The 22,282-nt window shown below is 38.2% G+C and overlaps 2 protein-coding genes across 3 annotated transcripts in view; one reads left to right on the forward strand and one right to left on the reverse strand.

Annotated features, from left to right (window-relative positions):
- LOC139133182 (N-acetylglucosamine-6-phosphate deacetylase-like) overlaps positions 1–8,759 on the forward strand; it is a 27,976-nt gene extending 19,217 nt beyond the window's left edge. Inside the window, exons 8-11 of one of the 2 annotated variants that reach the window (XM_070699616.1) lie at positions 625–743; positions 2,353–2,509; positions 4,068–4,196; positions 6,088–8,759. In XM_070699616.1, the coding sequence (XP_070555717.1) occupies positions 625–743; positions 2,353–2,509; positions 4,068–4,194 (403 nt within the window). In that variant the 3' untranslated portion in view covers positions 4,195–4,196; positions 6,088–8,759. Of the gene's footprint in view, positions 1–624; positions 744–2,352; positions 2,510–4,067; positions 4,229–6,062 lie in introns of both variants that reach the window. The other variant, XM_070699614.1, reaches the window with a different exon arrangement.
- Positions 8,760–9,026: 267 nt separating this feature from the next.
- LOC139133184 (uncharacterized) lies at positions 9,027–20,953 on the reverse strand. The gene is made up of 7 exons (XM_070699618.1): positions 20,810–20,953; positions 18,560–18,745; positions 17,886–18,101; positions 16,945–17,101; positions 15,856–16,021; positions 12,567–15,422; positions 9,027–11,265 (listed from the first exon to the last, which is right to left on the reverse strand). The coding sequence occupies exons 1-7, from the start codon at positions 20,844–20,846 to the stop codon at positions 11,011–11,013; spliced, it is 3,873 nt and encodes a 1,290-aa protein (XP_070555719.1). The 5' UTR covers positions 20,847–20,953; the 3' UTR covers positions 9,027–11,010.
- Positions 20,954–22,282: the final 1,329 nt, after the last annotated feature.

Genomic DNA, 22,282 nt, shown 5'->3' on the forward strand with positions numbered 1-22,282 from the left:
GTATCATAATCACTGCTTCTGAAAAGAAAACTGACTTGCATCGCTCCAGAGCAAGTTTTGATCATATCGTTCATCTTCAAGGTTTATTAGAGTCACTGTATCGGTATCTGGTTACTACATTAAAATATTCCTACACTATCTGTCGATGCTGGACAAATCAAGTCTCAATGGCAGTGATGATCCAAGACCACCACTTGCTCAGTCCAGTGAAGTAGTCATTCCGTTGCTGCCAGAATGGGCGCTAGAACTTAAATGCAATGTGTTTGTATGCTGTGCATGTGTTTCGATAATCAGTGGTCCCAACAGTATGTGTACAGGACAAACAAACTGGACAACTGGACTTACAGTGATACTGAATCAGTGTTCTCCACAGATCGGAAAAACAGAGGAACAGTCAATTTACATAACAATACATCATTTGCATATTCATTTGTTGTGAAAATATCTTCTTTTGTATGGTTATTAACATATGAATAGATTGCTCCAAAAACAGCGTGATTGCCCAACCCTAAAATCCCATTATGGAGAACCATGTGAATGGATTCAGTCATCCCTGAGTGTAGATTCCATGTTTTTGTCATGAACTGATGTGTGTTTGTTTCCATCTCCCCTCACCTTCCACAGGCATGCAATGACCATATCAACTCTTCTCAAGGCAAGACATTTCAGCAACGTAGCCTTCATATCAGACTGTACTGCAAAGCCAGAACCAGGCGCTGAGATTATCTACAACAGCAGAAAAAGTAAGTCTGCTCTGGCACTGTGCTGCATCTTGGAAGCTTGTAGTTAATTGGTTGTTAAACACCATCAACAACAATGAATCATTTCTAAATAGCCAATCAGGTATAGTATACAATGGCCTTAGTTTCAGACTTATGAAAGGGCAATACATGTATCTGTAACTTTTGATGATTTCTTTCACTATTCTCGTATTGTATGTCAAATGCAAGTTCTTGTTCTACCCACCAAAGCATGTTGAAATGCCAGGTATTCATCTTGTCAACAGAGTGTCTGTGCATATACAATGCACTATTATCGTTTACATTTCAATTCTAGTCCAGACCAGAATCGTCTTGTCAACAAAAAAATGCAGTCTACTCATGTGCAGGCTGAGTTTACAAGCTGAATACCGTGTATCTCAAGATTCCCTGAGGAATAGAAGGTTACTCTATAGTTGACATTGAAAATTAAACTAATGAAATTAATCATCAGGAGTTACAGCCACTGGCCCTTTGCAAGTAAGTTGCTGTGAATAATATCAATCTATCATCAGTCGTAACCTTCCGAGCCACTGAACATATGGCACATTTCTCAAGAACAGAAAAAAGACAAGCAAAACTACGAAAAAACTTGCGATACGTTTTGAAAATCAGTGTTTCTGTTTGCACCCTAATATATTTCTGTACCATAGAATAACAGCTGGATAAACCACAAAACAGACAAAGCCCCAGAAAACATCCTTCAAGAAAGCTTACGAAAAAGGCTTTTATGATTGCATGACATAGAATATTTCTATGGCACAGTAACCAGTAGTCAGTATGCAGATAAAATGATTAAGACAGAAAATAATATATTTTTTAATATTTTTTAATTTTTTTACAATGAAATTCAGCAATGTCATAAAACTTGTTAAAGATGTGATAGTCTTTTGAACCGTCTTTTGAAGTTTTTAGCTCATATTTGGTTTTGTATATAAATACCAAAAAGAGCTTATATGATGAGTCAGTGGCGTCTGTATGTTTGTGGGTATGAATGTGCGGATGTATGACCGTCACACACAAAGGCTCCCATACCGCCAAAGCTACAATCTCAGTATTTGGTGTACAGGTAGATGCAGGGGTTGAGATGTGAATTTGTTCAAATGAACATGTCAGTGTCAAAAATGTGCAAATGAGGTAAGAAAAAGGGAAATCCTGCAAATGTGCAGGAGTGATGGCATGCCAGTGACTGAAACAGGCTTAAGTCATATCCTGTTATTGTTTATGAACTGTTAATATTAACAGACCATCTCAAACCATAGACAGAAGAGGGGGAAAGACTGTCTATGCTCAAACTAAGAGGGGCTAGCTGTAGTGCTGTGCATGTTGCTAAAGTTGACATCCAGTACCTAAAGTTTCAGACCTTATTTACTTTTGTCATTCTTTTTTTCTGGTTTAAATATTTCTTGTTGTTTTTCTGGTTGTACTGTGCAGAAATCATTGTCATAACATCAACGTAGAATTTTCCTGCACTGAACAGATAGAAACAACATTTATTGTTGATCATTGGTAACCCATACTGGTATATACCAATTTGAGCGACACCGTATAATTGCGGTTTTTTTTTATTTCTTCCTTTTATTTTCTCTTTCAGTGCAAGTGTCAGAGGATGGTAAATGCCTTTTCATTTCCGGCACCAAGACACTGGCAGGAAGCTGTTGTTCCGTCATGGATGCTTTCCGATCACTTGTCAAGGTTTTAAACGTAGATGTTGCACAAGCCGCAGCAATGGTATCAGAAACCCCTGCAAAGTACGTTGTTTTCATGTCATTTGTTTATGTGTTCAACAATGTAGTTTTGTTCAATTTCAGTATGTACAGATTAGCTTCAGCTTTGAACCTCAAACGTGCAACAGTAAGAATGAAATCTGGGTAGCCTACAAAATATCATTTACATGCATTGTGTTTAGTGAATTTATTGTTTTCACAGATATGCAAATGAACACATCCTTTGTTTTTAATGGCAACTACAGTTTCTTGTTGGACTCCCAGCAGCGTGTTGAATACACAGTATTCAGCTTGTCAACTCAGGCTGTGCATGTGTAAATGTGTTATTTATTGTTGACAAGTGAACTAGAATTTAAATGTAAACAATAACAATGTATAAATGCTGTGTTGAGAAGCTAAATACTGGGTATTTTAACATGCTTTGGGGAGTAGAAAAAGAACTTGCAATTGACATATATCAAACAAATAGTGAAAAAAAATTCAAAAGTTACAGCAGCTGGGCCTTTAAAAACTTGCCGATAATAATGACACTGATGTGACACAAGACATGATAATATACCGGTATACCACTGTATGTATCATGTCTACTGCATCTTGCCCATGGCCTGATGAATATGTTCACTGAGTGGAACATTGAAGCTCTATGAATTACACAGTATGGTCTAGTTTATGATGGCATGACTTTGTTTAATATCTGGAAACTTCCTCAAATTTCCGGGTATCTTTTAGCACCCATATATATGTACCGGTATGTACTGTATATACTTACCAGCTGACACTTCGGCAATAAACCATGATTTTATATGATTTTTACCAGTTCACAATATGTACATTGTATGCCCATGTAATAGTGATTGCATATGTTAACTGAGGTGGCTTATTGCTCTTATATTGTAACAGCTACTATATTGCAATCATGGCATATAAAGTAAAAATCAGGAAGAGCTGGCATGTGTTCTGACTGTACAGTATTGCATACATGTACCGGTCTATTGCACTGTTTATTTTCATGTGTAGAGCAATCGGATTGGAGTGTCTTTGCCATCAATATACTGGTATGATATATGCAATATCACATGTTTTCTAGTATTCGATGCATGGCATGTCAATGCTCTTTACCGTCTCATTGCATTGAATTCTTTTATCACAAAATCAGTGTATGAAACAAATATCATCTTTGATTCATTGTACTTATTGTGCATCATGCAATAGATAATGTTTTACACTGGGGGTGGTGGATACCGTTGCGATCGAAGTTGCCGGTCTTGGGATACAATTTGCAATCAGTTTCCCCAGTTATACCATATTCCCCCAACCTATGCCCCTGCAACTGGTGGAAAACATTGATAGGTATATTGGCCACACATCCAGATGGACAGGCACAATAACTGTGCAGAAATACATATCAACAAGAACATAATACATAGCCTACACAGGGTAAGATTTGATCACTCATGATTACCCTCACCACAGTCCCTCTGAGCCCTCACATTATCTTCACATTATTGTTATTATGCCAACATCAAATCAAAGTATGGTTTATTCTGGAGCTGCAACCTGATTGATATCTTTTTCTTTTCAGGATAGCAAAGCTCGATCACATCGGCAAAATTGAACCAAACAAGAGAGCAGATTTGCTATTATTTGACGGTGACCTCATCCTGCAGAAGACTTTGGTTGCTGGAAAAGTTGTCTATTCAAAAGACTAAACATTGCCACAGGCGGCCCATACACTATTAATAAGCTTATTATTGAGTTTTTCTCAGTTTTCTCTCCTTTCCTTCATGCTCTGACTGAATGTAGGAAATAAAATGAATGACTATAGGGGGGGTTACATGTGTGAGTTAAGTCCGGAGCTGACACCGGAATAAATTTAAACTTGTGTCAGTTGGACGTGTGAACAGACAACACCGAACTAACAAAGAACTAAATTAATTCGGTGTCGGGGGGCTGGTCCGGGTTCGGTGCTCCATACTAAACAATGGCCTATTTACACGTGTGACCAGAACACCGAACTAAACGCCGAACTATAGGCCTATCCTGTCTTCGGGCTTGCGGTCATTACCACAGTGGGCGGTGTTCAAGTATGAAGCTCTCGCGATAGCGGCAACAATTGGTCACAGGAAGAGATCAGGCTACTAATGTCAATCTGGAGAGACGAAAACGTCATCCGTATGATGGACGGCACGTCGAGGGATCGGCAAGTGTATGAAGTCGTCGCTGCCAAGGCCAGGGAGAAGGGACTCGAGAGGACAGCGGAACAATGCCACAACAAAATCAAACGGTTGCGAGCTCAGTTCAAGTCTGTGTCCAACAACAACCGTCGTAGTGGCAGAGCTAGAAAAACGGTGCCATTTTACGATGAGTTGTAGGTAGTAAAGGGAAAGCAACTGGTAGTAAAGGGAAAGCAACTCAACACATCTTTCACATTTGGGTGGTTTGCGTTTTGTGTATGATATTGTGTATAATATAAGTGTATGTCATGTTTGGCTGTTTTATGTAAAATGTTGCTTAGCCATGGCGAGACGTACCCGTAATCTAGGTGTCTTGTGTTAATCCGCACTGAAGCAGAGAGACTACTGTGACACTGCAATCCTTTGGCGCTACGCTTTGAAAACAGAATTTTCTTCATCAGTCGCTTAAAATTCATTTTTGATTGGTGAGACCTGTTGAATGGTTGATTGTTTTTATTTGGTAATATGTTGTTCCACTTACGTTTGGTAGGGAAGCTAGAATGTCTACTGTTTGATCTTGTTGTGTTTGTGTAGGTTCGTGTGAATCTGAGTTTGAGCTATTGTAGTTTTTGTGAAGTCTGGCGCTTATAAGTGTGTCGCCTATATTTCTGTTCCTTCTATATGCGATTATTGGTTGGTTTTGGAACAGTTTTTTTAGTGTTTCATCTTTTTCAAGTTCACTCCAGTTTTCTGTCAGGGCTTGCTTGATTTTTGTCGTTTCGATGTACGGGCTATATGTTGTTATAAAGACTACTGTATTGTTGGTGGCGTTATTTCTTTGGCTTGACCCGAACTAAATTTATACCTTGTGTATGACGTGTAAACGTGAGATCGCTTAGATCGCTGATAAGGAATATTTACAGAGCGACTAATCAGATTCCCTCAGGTTTAAAAAAATACACGTGTAAACCCACCTTATATAGCCTAACCTATAGCCTCTTGACTCTTTAGGACGTTTATCTCTCATATACACATCTTGTAATTAATTAGTCAACACAACTAATTATGCTAATCCGTGGGCTTATCAAGGGTTGGTCAACATTGCAAAGATAGAGATGTAAATGAAAAAGGAGCCAATTTTAGTAACCTTTCCTATCTTTCGCGATGTTGACCAACCCGTAAAATCCCTGATAAGTCCACGGATTAGCATAAGTAGTTGTGTTGACTAATTAATTACAACATGTGTGTATGAGAGATATACGTCCTTGTAATGGAGTGTAAAATAAATAAAGAGTCACAGAGGCTAGGTTAGGTTATATAACCATTTATTTTATTTAGTCCGATCAGTCAGAGCATGAAGAAAAGGAGAGAAAATGATAGAGAAAATTGTGAGAAAAACTCAGTAATAGTTTTTGGGCCGCCTGTGACATTGCTTGTACTATAAGACTATTGGCCTCAGGTCTATTGTGAAGTGTCCTGATCTGATTATCATGACACAACACACACCTGCTTACAAGAAATGCCGTCATTTACGAGCTACGCCCCCCCCCCCCCCCCATTTTTTCCCCCAGATCAATGAATTTCCTTCTTCACTGGGTGATTGGGCCAATGCAATCTGCTTTTACAGTACATGTAAAACATAGCATGTATTTAGGACCAGCAAACTTAGCTTTTAGATCCTCTTTGTTTATGGTGCAGTAGATTCATTCACATTATCTGTGGTATTATTAACAGCTTGTCAATGCCAGTGAATTTTGTGATGTCATACCCTCAAATTATTACTGATAATGTATCTGATTATCCAGCATTGTGGCCAAGATGTTTTCTATATGTAAAGATTCACTGTCATTTCCCAAAACTGTAAAATAACAGCAATGATGTACTTGCTCTCGGCCCATAATGGATATGGCAGACTTTGCACAACCAAATGTATTTGACTTTGCTTCATACATTATGTAGCGCAAAGTTTGCTTTCCTCCATTATGGTACAGGAGGGGGTATATTTTTGCATAAATGTGTGACTTGTACTAAATTTGATCTTAGCCTTCCAACTGCATGCTAGATTTGTTAGAACAGGCAGACTTTTACTGGTTCTTCTCTTGCTATATTCAACTTTGATTTGCTGTACTGTGCCACTACACTTTCCGCAATGTTGAAAACAGTGTGTAATGAAAACTTTTCAATGAACTTGCAGAATGTGGAGGTTCTTTTAACAATCATGCATAATTATATTGAAGAGATATCTAGCTGAGAGTTATGTGTAACAAAATTTTGTTCACTTCCATGAGTAAGTGAATTCTTGGTCAGGTCTTGGTGATTTTGTAATTCAAAACGGAATATGTTGGAACATGTGGAAGCTCATAGTCCTTACCAGATGTGAACTGAATGTGCTCACATGGTTTACAACAGGTTCATTACACAGTACTTCGCTTCACAGAACAATAAGATATTGCTCAGATCATTATATGTAGCAGGTTTTATCAACTTTCACGCAGTACTCTCTGAGTTAAATCACTAATTACAAAACATCACTTAATATGCAAATGAGCTGTTTATCAACTTGACACTGCTCAATTCTTCATGGGACAATTACATATCTGGCAGATCAACATCTGTAGCACGTTTTATCAAATTTAATGCTGTGATTTCGGAGTAATATCAATAATTACAAAGTACATTAAATATGCTAATGAACCGTTAATTAACTTGACACTGCTCAGTACTTCACATGACAATTAGATATTTATCAGATCAGTATCTGTAGCAGGTTTCACTGTATTTGATGCCATAATTTCAGGGTTATATCACTAATTACAAAGTTCATTAAATATGCAGAGGAACGCTTAATTAACTTCACACTAATAAATGCTTCACAATACAATCAGATATCTGTCCGATCAGTACCTTCAGCAGATTTCATCAATTCAGTGCAGTTATTTTGGAGTTACATGACTAATTACAAATCTTCATTTACTAATTACAAATCTTCATTTAATATGCAAATGAGTTATTTATTAACTTGACACTGCTCAGTGATTCACACAACAATTAGATATTCATCAGATCAATACTGTATCAGGTTTCACCATATTTGGTGCAATAATTTCAAAGTTATATCACTAATTACAAAGTTCATTACATATGCAAATGAGTCCTCAATTAACTTTACACTACTAATTCTTCACAATACAGTCAGATATTTGTCGGATCAGTATCTTCAGCAGATTTTATAAAAAATTGGTGTGCTTATTTCAGAATTATATGACTAATTACAAAACTTCATTAAATATGCAAATGAGCTATTTCTTAACTTGACAATGCCCAATGCTTCTCAGTACAATTAAATATCTATCAGATCAATATCTGTAGCCGGTATCATCAAATTTTGTGTAGGAATTTCAGAGTTATGTCACTAATTACAGGAGTTCATTAATATGCAAGTGGGCAGATAATTGACATGACATTCACAGTATCACCAAAATGTTTTGAGATTGTCATATGTGAAAATTTTCATGAAATTTTGTGCAGTATTTCTTGATATATGTCAACACTGTCATTACTGTCTCCATAAGAAACCGTTACATGAAAAAAAATGATAGTTCATAACTTCAGTAATATGCAAGCTACACAAACCAAAATCTAATCAGTTCATGCAATTAGCATACAGTACCTGTCTACCAAATCTGACTTGAATCCATTTAGCCGATTTTGAGTTATCGTGTAAACAGGCACAAACACACACATGGACAGACAGACAGACATCACTATGACATTAGCTCAAATGTGTGAACACGTGAGCTAAAAATGATACTGGAGTCTGGAATATTTTACCTTCACACAGATAAACAAGTGACACATCAAGATGGAGTTTTGGAATTTATTCAAACTCTACGACAGAGCATTGGCAATCTGAAGGATTTACATTGATAATCATACAGTACCCTCATGAGTTGAGATTGACTTTCCATAACACTGACAATATATATCTTTTTTGCAGGAACTTTGTATTCTTTCCAAAAACATTTATTGCAAATTCAATTATACAAAATATATTTTAATGATTTTTAAGTCACAAGGAATAAAATGGAAGTTGACAAGCATGTGGAAACTCTGACAAGCTTCATAATTTCTGAAATACATTTACAAGGGAGTATGTGAGTGTAAGTAAAAAGAAAGAAAAAAAATATATATATATATGTATATATATATATAATTATATATATATATTTTATATATATATAATTATATATATATATATATATAATATATATATATATTATATATATATATATATATATATATATATATATATATATATATATATATATATATATATATATATATATATATATATACATGCATGCCTCGATGTGAGTGCAAATCAGTGCATTGATTTGAATAGGAACATCCTAGGTTGGCCATGTGAATGGTACACGTTTAACCCTTTGAGTGATGTAATTTTTCCCACTAAAATTTCAGTGCAACATGTTACCAATTTTTATGAATTTTTCTCTAATTTTTTTGATACCTTTGGATCAAATGGACATCACGTTTCATTTGCTACAATTTCTCACCAAAATTTTGGCAAAAATCGGAAAAAAAATTTGACTGGGGCACATTTTATAAAGGTGACAAAATTTGACTTTGGCGCTATGAGGGTTAAACATACCCATGCATGCACTGCCATTTTGATTTTCATTTTTACCGTGTGTACATTTTAATTATCTACAGCCCCTGCTTTAGGCAAAAAGCAGGAATTCTCCTAATGAAACTGCATCCTCGCTCAAATCCTATTTTGACCTCAAAGATGATATACTGTTGACAATCAATAATCCAAATTCTTAAGGCACGTACATTACACTCAAACTGCATGTACGGATATACCTACATGAAATAATGAGTCATAAATTTTGTTGTATTATAAATGATACAGTATCAGGGTACGTTTCAAATTTGACATTCAACTTCCTTTCATCTGAGAGAAATAGTGTGAATTTAGGACCTGGAAACAGTTCAAAAACCTATCTGATATTCCAGGAATTTTTTCCTTTTTCACCCTGATACCTATTCAGGGATGTAGAAAATAGCCGGCAGCTGGCAAAAAACAACTGGCTGTCAGCTAAAATTTGCCGGCTGTGGAAATTTAACTTTAGGGCATTTTGCACAAACTTCATGTGCAGATACACTACGTGTAACAGCCTGTACTGTTATTTTTGCCACCTGTAACCAAAATTTTCTACATCCCTGCTATTGCACAACATACCTTCAAACTAGCGATTCTGAACTCTGCAAACGTCTGGTTAACTTTTTGATTTTTTAAACTATTTTTGTTTTGTATGTCAACTGCAGTTTCTAGTTCTAATCTCCTATTAGTCCTACGCAATTTGCAATACACTGGTATTCAGCTTGTCAGCTCAGCCTGTACATGTGTGGACTGCATTGTTATTGTTGACAAATGAATTCTGCTCTGGACCAGAATTTAAATGTAAACAATAAAAGAGTGCATCTTACAAATATAGATGCTACGTGTGACAAGCTATATAGTAGTAGGTGTTTCAACATGTTGTGAGAACTAGAAAAAGAATTTGCCACTGACATACAAAAGCAAAAATAGTGGGAAAAAATCATCAAAAGTTACATCTACTGGCATATAAAGAACAACCAAACTCTTCAAATCTGTTCACGTTATTTTATTGCATGATTCACATATATATATTAACACATTCTATCATAGAATTTCATCAATAAATGAATGAGCTTTGGTTCGGAACTTGGTCATTTTCAATGAAAGTGCCTTTCTGAGTCTTCATAATCCTGTTCAGCTTGCATGAGGGCATTGCATGCCATTATTATGTAAATGACATGTAAACCGTGTTCTCAAGCAAATTAAAGTTTCCAATTGACAGTTCCCATGATTCCTTGTAATTTCTGTCCCGATTCACTGTCCTGACAAACAGATATTCATTTTTCTTTCATGTAAACCGTACGTGTTCTCGAGCAAATTGACGTTTCAAAATTTGCAGTTTCCTTGATTCCTTGTTATGTCCTATCCCAGTTCACTGTCCTGCTTTCTCCACAAACTTGAAAATTTTTGTGCAAGAATTCAGACAGAAAAAGAAAAGAAAAGAAATACAAACAGAATATATCCAAAGTCATTTTGCAAATAAGCGACGGTAGCTTTTTACATTTATATTATGGGAAAGGGTTGGTAAAGCCTAGCAAGACGTTACAGCTGAAAAATAAATTGCTTTGGCAGCAATTAGACTGCATGAATAAGATGTTTTCATCTTATATCAGTGTTTCAAGTGATACCCTCTGAACACGACATTGTAGTTATACGCGCCTAAGCTACTATTGTTCCATTGGTTCCAACCCTGTAATTTTTTCTTCTTCCTCCCTCGATTTTTTCGTCTCCTCCGGCTTTCTGATGATCACATCCGGGGTGAAAAATTGTTGGATTGTCACACTTTCCTTTGCCCTTGGATCCAGTAGGTGCGCTTCTCTGTTGCTGGCTACCAGTTGTTTCTTCAGCTCCATGAATCCGCGGTCAGAAGACAGAATGACAAAGGGGATTTCCTTTGGCAGAAATGCATCAAGTCGTCCTGCCTAGCAACAAAAATTTAAAAACTAATATTCATCTTAAAAAAACTCTGCCAATGTAAACAAGGCATCAGGGTGCCATAACAAAATTACAAACTACAAATCAACATGCAAACATTTTCAAATAAGATAGGTTTTTAGGTTTTTTGACCAAACTCATACAAACATTCTAGTTATTACAGATTTGAACAGTATGCAACAACCAAGAAGCAGCAATCAACAAAATACCTTTCCCAACAAACATAGTGTTAATGAATAAGTCTGTGCAAACTGAGTGCAACGTGGGCAGTTCACCATACACTGTCATTGAACACGTAATAAAGCCCTGTATCTGTGTCTGTATGCATGTCTTTGTCACAATGAGCCATCATCCAATTTTCCCCACTGGTTTTAACTTCTTTAGAAATATAAGCTCTGCCAGTGTTGATGTGCAAGTGTTGATGTGTCCATCAACACTGACCTAGGAGACCAACTTCAAAAGTTTTGGGCAAGCTACATATAAAAGTAGCATTTTCACAGTGCCCATATCATACCTGCCCTGCCTTTGTTACAGAATGTTTCAAGGAACAGTAATCTTCATTGCAATGTTGATGAGTGAATAGAACAGTGTAAGTTTATTACACAGCTTTTGCGTTACTTCACTGACTAGGCTTGTAATGCCAATATTTTATATGAAGCTGTGCAGTGGGTGCACCAAACGATATGTGCATTTAAATTCAGCTGATAATATTTACAGTGGAATATGGAATCACACACACACATTTCTTGACCAGTAAAACAACATGGCATATCATACCTCCAAATCATAAAATTATTGTTACAAGATGTAGACAATGGAGCTTTAAAAGCACTTTTGGCGATGTTTCATCCAGGATGACATCAACAAGGGGGATATCCCACTTTACTACGAAATGTTCTACTTGTATATGCATCTCTAAAGTGTTACTACTAACACCATTTCATGGGGGTCTGGTCCCCCCCCCCCCCCTCCCCTTGACAAATTACTCGGGGTCAACTTGTAACAGATACAAGTTGTCAACTGTCTAGATAAAACAGTTTTGGGTGAAGTAACTGAGATGCACAGATTGTCTGCTAGGTCACTGATACTCCTGAGACCAGTACTCAGTCATTTTCAAAATTCATCATCTTATGTTTAGTCTGATAGGCTGAAATCGTTATCATTCTTAACAGAAACAAAAGAAATCCTTTTTGCCTTTTTTGACAACTGTCCTGCCCATGTTTCTCACCAGAAGAAACACTTGGCGTACATCTATTTTCAAAATTCAGATGCACCTTTTTGTATTTACCTGTGTGCACAGAGCGAAATCAGCTGCGTTCTTGGTCGTTCCACACTTTGGATGTAGATGGAAACAATCCACGTCCACCAGCTGGCAGAAGACCTCATCCTGGAAGGGGGCTTTCCAGGTCACACCGCCCCCATAAAACCCCCACACAAATGACCCTGCTGGGAGGGCCTTAGGCAGCCAGCTGAATAACTGTGGCCAGTTGTCCAAATCCACCAAAATAATTTGTGTCATTCCCAGCAAGTGTTCAACAGTTGGTTCACAGCTAATGTTCGCCATTAAAGAAGAATCTATAGTTTTTTGTTTCTTCTTTTTTTGTTTGTTTTCTTGCCCCGGAGCTGGTCTCTGTTGTTTTGTATCATTTGTTGTTGTTTGTTGTTGTTTATTCTGTTCACATTCCATTGTGCATGCCTGGCTCTGTTGCTGCCCTGCTCTGTGTTCATACAAAAGATGATGCATGTATGGCTTCAGCTCTGGCGTTTCAGTTCGCCATTTTGGCTGTCGTGGTTTGTTGGACCAAATGTATTGCCTTCCGTTGTATTGCTGCACTGGTGGTGGGAAATGTGCCTGTGGCCGAGGTATGTTTCCACGGTACGTCCGCCATAATGGTTGCGGTCTGTCTTGGTACGTTTGTACCGAAGGAGAACTAAACTGGCAATGTGACTGATGGCAATTGGCTCGGCGTGTCACTGTACCATGTGGAACATCTATGCATGGGTCATTTCTATGTTGAAATTGTCCTGGTGGTGCATGGAATTCTGTCGGCCAGGCATCTTCGTAAAAGGGGCGTGCCTGAGGCGGTGGGGAGCCCAATAAGCTGGGTGGGTGGTGGATACCTTGGGGACGTACTTGGGGTGGTGGAGAACCAATCAAAGGTGAGGAATTGTGAGGATTTCTGAATTGTTCCAGGGCTGGTGGTGGCATGGCATTCCGGCAGTTCCAAGATGGGGCGTTCTGAGCATTTCTCTGTTGTGCAAGGTACCGTGGGGCATTCAGCCGGTACATCGGTTGATTGGCATTTCTTGACTGCATATTGAGTGATGGTGGACTATTCCACGCTGGGGAACTTTGAACCATCCTTACGTGTGCGTGAAATGGCGGTGAACCCATTGGAGACATTCTATGTTGGGCATTTCTTGACTGCAAAGGCTGTGAACAAGGTAGACCTGACTGAAATGACTGATGTTGACCGTATGCTACTCGTTCTTGTGAAAAATTTGAGCAATTTCCAGGACACGCGCGATTCGACTGCGATCCACATATGGAAGGCATTTGCTGACTATTTGTAGGTTGCCTTTGATCAGGCAAATGATACTGGGATAGTTGTTGATGTGCAGTAGACATCGGTTGTGACTCCGGCGTCGGGGAACCAACCACAGACTGTGAAAAGTGGGCATTCTGGGGTCTTGACTGCGGAGGTGTTGGGCCATTGTGAAAGGGTTCGGTATTTCTCTGATATGCTTGAGATGACTGTGGGCCAAACTGGGACGGTGTGTGATTGGTATATGTCCGATGCCCTGGTTGCAGTGAATGTCCACTTTGCCCTGATGAATATGGTGTTATATTTGACCCAGACCTGGCAGACTGAATGGACGGGCTTGAACAATGATTTGGACTGTATGGTGCACATGGAGACGCCAATGATTGTGATGAAGATGATATGCAACCGCTGCGAAAAGGCTGCCTCTGAACTGGCTTGACATGCTGTTTCACCTTTTTGGAAGATTCTGTGCGACTTGTGGTCTCGAGTTTTGTCTCTTCACTACACTGGTCCCTTTGATCCACACTATTCTGTTTTAGGGACCCTTCTTTCTCAGTTGTACGACTTGAATTATCATTCTTTTGTTGTTGTTGTTGTTGTTGATGTTGTTGTTTTTCATGAGAACTTTTGACTGAACTTGAGTCCAGATCTGAGCTTTTACCCTCTGCCGGAGCGGTTTTCTTACTTTTGGCTTTTGCCTCAGCTGTTGGCGACGCCAAATCTTTGGACTTGCTCAATAACTCATCCAAGCCATCAAATAAAGACTCTTCGACATGTGTTCTGTCTGCTTGCCTTCCAACATTCCCCTCTCTCAAGCTGTTAGTGTTAGTATGTGAAACATGTGTACTACTGGTAGCAGTCTTCTCACAACATTTGTCCTCAACAACACCAGCAGGACAGGAGGCTTTTCCTTCCAGCCTTTTTTGGTAGGTTTTGACCAGATTCATAAAAGCTTTGGCCTTCCTTAACGTCAGTCCTGCTGCTGAGCACGGACTCTCATTATTGTTTTCATCCGTTGACGCTTCAACATACTCTGCTGTTGAACCACAGGCTGTAGTGTGTGTGCAGCTTTGAATACATTTGGCATCGAGACATGGCCGAGTTTCCTTTTCACCTGCTGAGCGTACAGAATATTGTGATATGGCATCCTGAGAATCTGCATTTTGTCTTACGTCTTCAGTAACAGGACCTTTGCCAAGAAGCAACTCATGGCAAGTTCTTTTCCTTCCAGAGCTACTCACATCTCCAGATAATTTAGCTCCATCTGAGTTCCTGGCTGAAGTAGATGTAGGCGGACATTTCACTTTCTGTACATCGAACCGTATTATGTTAAGTACTGGTGCACGAAGGATTGGAAATTTGCGTTTCAGAATGCTCAACTCTGGAATTCGTTTGTTCAACGACTTTTTAATCTGAGATCTCTTCGCCGCTGACTTGGTCTGATGAACTGCAGCTTGTTTACAGTCACAAGAACTGTCCTTCGGTGAATCTTTGAGTTTATATGATAGAGGTGGTGCCAACTTCAACATCAGTGCCATGCTGTTGTAGAGCACATGTTGGGTAATACTGGTCAACTTCCTCTCACAATAGCGAGATTTCTAATGTCAAAAGATTAGAAAATGAAGAAAGTAAAATGTAGGAATCTCCATGAAAATTTGTGTTCACTGTCAGTCACCACAAGTCTTACATGACAATGCTGGTCTAAAGCTTTGGTTTCTCATTCAATTAGATAATAACAGCACCCAGTGACCATTTTATACAGCACTGATACTAGGTATTTCAGTAAAGTAACTACTGCTATTGGAGATATCTCTGTCAGAGTTGAATTTCAGACAATCAGACATGCATAAACTTGTACAGAAATACAGAATATAACTAAAATAATTATCAATGCGTTTTTTGCCATCTACTTAAGCAAAATACTAACAAGAAAGATATGGCAAAGATTTTGCTTTTCAAAAAACACATAAATGCACTAATTATACATGCTAACGCTGGCTCCATATAGTTCCAACAATACTTGTCACACACCTTTTCCTTCAGCTTCTGACACATGTCTTTGTGTCGGGTGACGTTTGGCTCGGTCTGGTCCAGGTATGAGCCACAGACAGAACACAGCCAGGGAGGTGTTAAAAAAAGACGCAAAGCATTGGCAACTGGGTGGTGTGGAAATGGTGAAAACTTTGCCTTCGAACAACTGTTATCAGAAAAAAAAGTTGATAAATAAATTACATTTTAGTGTAAGTCTTTAAACTTTTAAAGTACTTCATTTGGCCAAGTTTAGATGTCAGGCTCCAACATATAAAATCTAATGATCTACATAGGCCCTCATTTGTCAGGTGTGTACACCTGTAAAACAATTATCTATCAAGGATGGCATTCTTGCATAATTTATTTGGACATAAAAACAATTTGAGTTTTCAAATCGTGGACTGTTTTTTTTTCCAAACAGTTACATTGTGTGTCAAAACTCTTGATTTATGCATGTATATGCAAATGCCGATACGTCACTTTACACCAACATTAGCCTAATCTTCGTCAAAGCTAGTAACGATTATGTTTCCACCAAGTGAATGGAGAAATAGCGTCACTCTGAAGTGTGACACTCATCGAGATTCCCACAGTAGGAATGATTGAACATTCTTATCATAATATTATGTAAGTGTAAATAAAAAACAAATCTGTTCCAGTCAAATACACCTCAGATGAAATCCTTCCATTAAGGTTGAAAGCACCTTGAAAACAGATATTCAGACTCTCAAATTTTTACAATTCTTTTCTGATCTACCACTTGTAGGGGTTCTTTTTAAAGCTCTTGGAGAAAGAAACACTTCACCATCTTAATTTTCCAAAAATCAAAAATTTTATTTTTCCCCATAGAGTTAACACAGGGATGCTGGCCTTTTTGAATTTCAAATATCGCAAAATGTTTAGTGATTTGTTTCACTTGTTTCAAAGTTTGCATTGTGACCCCAGATTTTTATTGCTGATGTGGTAAGAGCAAAAGTTTAAGTCTTTCACTTTAGAGATACATACTACCATAAGATCACATATACCGTACATTTTTTTTCATATAGAAGTCCATAATGTTCACACATATTTCAGTTAAACTATACATACCCTTTAAGATGCAGTGATAAACCTTTTGGGGGCAGCACAACCCCTTCACAGGTACTGCAGACAAAATACTGTGGCTTGAATGATCTCAGTGAAATGACAATAGTCCGGAAGACTTCTTGAGATATTGGAATTGGTAAAGCATTTGACACGGTTGGATCTACAGGGTTGAGAATTAATTCATTATATAAATTCTGATGGGTCAACCTAAGTCACACCCCTGATACCCTGTCTACACGTCCACAATCGTCATTGATAACATTGAGATTTGGCTAAACCACTGTGGGAAAAGGATTAAAGGTATAAAGTCACCTGTAATCTAAAATGCCCATATATAGTCAAAGGGGTGTTCCTTGGTATTCAAAATGCCCATGTGAGGGCGCTGTTTTTAAAACGCAGCCAAACACTTAAAATCTGTGATTGGTTAGATTTTCTCTTTCCATGGTAACTGTGGCAAAATTGGAACAGGTGACAGTTTACCTTTAAACCATTTGTGAGAAAAGCAGCACTTTGAAACAACAAAAATAAACATCAGGAAATGCCTGGTTAAATAACTTTAAATCACTTTTTGTGGTATGTCTGCTGGCAATTATTCTAATTGCCATAAATCTTTGAGTGTCTTGGGTTTTTTACTTATTTGATGTAAACTAACAACTTTGATTCTGAACAAGTGTCAAATCTAACATAAGGCTTCCCCTAGGATAGGAGCCTAATGTGCTCTCAAACACAAATTTACACAATGTACCCATATTTGTTTGACTCATGACTAGACCCTTGTGAGGTGAACTAATTCTTGGGTACGCAAGTGGCAACGAAACTGTGACTACTGTCAGATGTGCAACTTGATAGAAGTTGCTTACAGTCTGGCAAAAAACTACTACTGTTTTCTCAGCTGCCATTTGAAATTTGCATATCAAGACCAGAAACAATTTCAAGCTGCTTACCAGTTTCACATAATGGATCTCGATGGTGATCCATTGAATCCATGTGTAAGACACATTTGGAATGGCAGTTGAAAAACTGGAAACACGTCGGGCAGGAGTAATAGACAATTTTTATTGGGAAACAAGGCCAGTGTTTGGTTTCTTCAATATGTAAATTGACAATGCTTTCATCGAGTATGGATAGACACTCTGAGCAGATGAATTTCTTCATACAACCTATAAAAAAACCAGAGTCGATATATATGGTTTCAGTTGGTTTGTACCACTTATGGTAGTATATGCCTTGAAACTTTCCTAAAGGAAATATTAAAGGGAAGGTGTTGGAACTACACTCAAAGGTTGCATGGGACCTATACGACCAATGTAAACATTGTATCCAAGGTACACTGACGACTGATGAAAGTTAAAACATTTTGTCATAATATACATGGTACAATTTAAAAGCAGCAGCTATGTTGATGTGATGCATCTATTAACTTTTGTGCAAATTTTGCTCACGGAAATTTTAAACCATTCTCTTACAAAATCTACCCAACATTTACTAATACTTGGAATGGAATTCAATATGGCCCAATGTCAACTAAGTTAACTCTATGGGGAAACTTTTGATTTTGATAAAATACGCCTGTGAAAACTTTCTTTACATCTTGTGAATCTCTCTTTTTTCTACTTACTTTCTGATGTGTTCAAGGGTGGTATTTCTGTGGGATCAAAACATCCATAAGTAGTTATATGGTCAAATTGCTGCAAATGCTGTGCCAACTGCTTCCTGGATTCAAATTCATTTGGACACACCTTGAAGGGACAGGCAATGACTACTGGTGTTGGTGTATCCTTTTTCTCCCTTTTCTGTGTTCCATCTACCAATCATGGGTGTGTGGGAGGAGAGAGACAGAGAGACAGACAGATGAGAGAGACAGAGAGAGACAGAGAGAGAGAGAGAGAGAGAGAGAGAGAGAGAGAGGGGGAGAGAGAGAGAGAGAGAGAGAGAGAGAGAGAGAGGGAGTGGGAGAGAGAGAGAGAGAGATTATTGCACACAGCAAAAATTTCTCTGGCAATCTGCAGCGGCTATAGGGAGGCACTATCTGATACGTGGACTGTAGTTATTTACAGCAACTTAAGGTAGTATGCGCCTCCACAGTGAAATACTTTAATTTTTTCTCAAACTTTCCCCAAGAAATCTTTCAACCATTCTCTTTCAAAATCTAGAGTAAAAATCGGGGGTTACTGCATATAGTAATGAAGAAATAAATAATCCAAGATTTACTGATACTGTTTTGAAATTCAAAATGGCAACCACCCCTGTTTTAACTCTATGGTTGACTATTCTCTACCTGATTGGCTGATTGGAAATCATTCATGGGAACAATAAGATTCAATCAACTATTGATGGAATATTAAAAAGCTTCTGAGACTCTGCCCATCACTGCATTGGCCCAAATTTCACATAATCCTGTTTGAGTATGGTAAGTATCATTTGTTGAAGCTAGTATATAAAGTACTGTATATATTCCATTTGCACAAATATCATATGTGGTTCACGAAGGTTATGGGGTTTTTTGTAAGCATGCAGTACGTAATTCATGGGAACACGAAGATTCAGTCAATTATTGATGGAATATTAAAAAGCTTCTGAGACTGCCCATCACTGCATTAGCCCAAATTTCACATAATCCTGTTTGAATATGGTAAGTATGATTTGTTGAAGCTAGTATATAAAGTACTGTATATATTCCATTTGCACAAATATCATATGTGGTTCACAAAGGTTATGGGGTTTTTTGTAAGCATGCAGTATGATATTCAAAAACATCCTCCGCACCATTCTGTCAACGTGACTTTCTTTCATATATCATATGGTACAGAGGGGAAATAAAGCCAGTAGTACACACCCATTTCAGTTTTAATGGGGTAAGTCGACTTATAGGAGATACTATGAGCAGCATGTTTGCCTATACTACACGTAGTAGCATGCTCCCTATAGAGTCAATAGGCCTCCATTGACATGTGCCTGTAGTTCGACAATGACAGGATATCTGTGTTTCACCACAGGAGACTTAGGTTCATTGTTTGTCCACCACTCTCTCTGCATACTCACCCCTTCTAAGGACTCACTTTGGTCCTCATAAGGGGTGAGTATTCAGAGAGAGTGATGGACACACATGAGTGCTTTATACTCCCAATGGCAAAGGAGGGGTATAGTATGCTTTGTTTCATATTTTGGATTGTATTAGAGTCTTTTTAAAGTATCATTGACTATATTTGTCAACAAACAGACACCGTTCTTTATTGAAAAACATGAACACAAATGTAACACTGACCATAGACCCTCGAGAAAAACGTTTTTCTTGAGGGTCTATGCACTGACCAATATACGTAACCAATAAACAAATGCATGAACAAACAAACAGACAGACAAACAAAGAAACGCATAAACAGACAAACAAACAAGGAGCCTAAGTCCCCTGTGGCTTCACCTCATGCACAGTGTTGAGAATGACCAAGTCTCCGATACAGTAAATTCAAGCTGTCGAGCGTAACTGCAAGTTTTCCCGTAGTGTCGTAAACCACACGCATGCATAATCACCATGATGACTTTTGCTTGAAATAGCAATAAGAGTATAAGGAGTAACCTCTGAACTGGGAACATTTTGGAACACAACGAAATTTTCCCCGATTAAGTACAGTCCTACTTTTCCGCCAAATTGTCATCTGTGTACGTTATAAAGTTGTCGCGGAAGCTGCGCCCCCACCTTCGCCGCCGAGAAAATATAAACAACACTGGGAAAGCAGGTTTCCGGAAACATTCTAAAATATCGTGACACTTGGATGAAATTTGGGCAGTGAGGACTTTGAACGCCTATAAACTAGCGTTACTTCCACAATCACCTGGTTAAAATAAAAAAACACCACGAAAATGTTACCTCGACGTCGCCAAATCTTCCACATTGAGTCTGACATTGTTACGGATCGGTAGTGGTATTACTCAGTCCGACGTCAAGAGTGCACCGTTCAAGACACACGCTTGAGAAGTCGGCGTTGCGTCCATGTGAAATACTCGGCATGAAACACTAAGCCTTACACGAAGAATGTTTTCCCGCCTCGGTATTATTTACAGAGACACAAATGTCTTTGCCTCTGCATCAACAGCAAAACACTGAAAACAGCAGGAACGCCAAGTTTCATGCTTCTGCTCGAACAACAGCCCACGCGCGACGGTCAAGTTCGATGACGTTCTGCGCAAAGTTCCATGCGCATGCGCACATACCTATGAACGAATCGCGAACCATTATTAATTCCAACAAACACGACAACGCTCTACAGTAATCTACCATCCCTGGGTCTACCGTATATATACACATGTATTACACGTATACACCCGTAACATAATCTCATATCCATCCTCACATTTTAACACTAACCCCGCTTATATATATAATTTCTCAATGACGTATAGTATGTCACAGAAAAGTACTGGAGAACTTTATCGTCTGGCCAAAATATGCTGGTTGCGAGTGCAGTTATTTTACCTCATGGCTTCAATGTTATGCTGATTTAAGGTGGCTACTACGCAAAAGTAAAATTATTTCATTTTCTACATTTAAGTGTATATATTATATGGGAAACAGTGAGTGAACAAGATATTGATGCAATTGTACCCTGAACAGTGAGTTAAAGCCAGAAAGCACAAACTCTACATTTTTTAGACTGGTCATATATGAGTCAAAAGCCTACATCTTCGTAAGCTGCATTTTCTACAAAAAGATAGTTCAAAAGTGTATATTTTGGGTTAAACGTTTCGTTAGAGTCCAAAACAGCGGTCAAAATCTACATGATTATAGAAGAAAGCTGGCCATTTTCCGTAAGCGTCACGGTAAGAAAACATGGTATGAGTAATACAACGTGTATTGGTGTAATTAAGTTACTGCCGTGTTTGCTGTACACAGCACATTATCGCAGAATTTTCAGCTTTTTTTCATTGGAGGAGAAAACAATTGCTTTGTAAGTGCATGAGTCAAAATTATTCACAACAACATCGCCAATACTAACGCTGCCCCACTGTCATTAACGACTATCAGCGTCAGCCGACAGCAGCAAAGAAAACCCCAAGATGGAAAGGTCGCCATACATCTAGATCTGGTTTTAGGCAGATTGGCAGCTACCCTAGTACCGGGCAATTACAATTTTAAGGATAATGCACCCATTTTCTGTATTAACGCTCACTGAGAAATAAAAACACGAAATAAAACAATAGTTATGATCTGGGGATTGAAACTGTGTGACATCTCATGGCAAACATAATTTTTTTCAAGATTAGAGCGCCTTGCAACCTTACCTAAACCTTAGATATTTAGATCCTTATCTCACTCAGTGTGCAATTGGATAGGGGATATCCC

Source organism: Ptychodera flava, chromosome 5 (assembly GCF_041260155.1).
Source record: "Ptychodera flava strain L36383 chromosome 5, AS_Pfla_20210202, whole genome shotgun sequence".
Taxonomy (NCBI): domain Eukaryota; kingdom Metazoa; phylum Hemichordata; class Enteropneusta; family Ptychoderidae; genus Ptychodera; species Ptychodera flava.

Bases quoted from the DNA above. Each gene is read 5' to 3' on its own strand.
- LOC139133184 (XM_070699618.1), bottom strand. From the start codon at position 20,846: ATGTCAGACTCAATGTGGAAGATTTGGCGACGTCGAG. The intron at 18,746-20,809 runs GTAACATTTTCG...CATGATTGGTAG, and splicing joins GAAGATTTGGCGACGTCGAG to ATGGAACACAGAAAAGGGAG. The intron at 16,022-16,944 runs GTATGTATAGTT...TTCTGATAACAG, and splicing joins TTATCACTGCATCTTAAAGG to TTGTTCGAAGGCAAAGTTTT.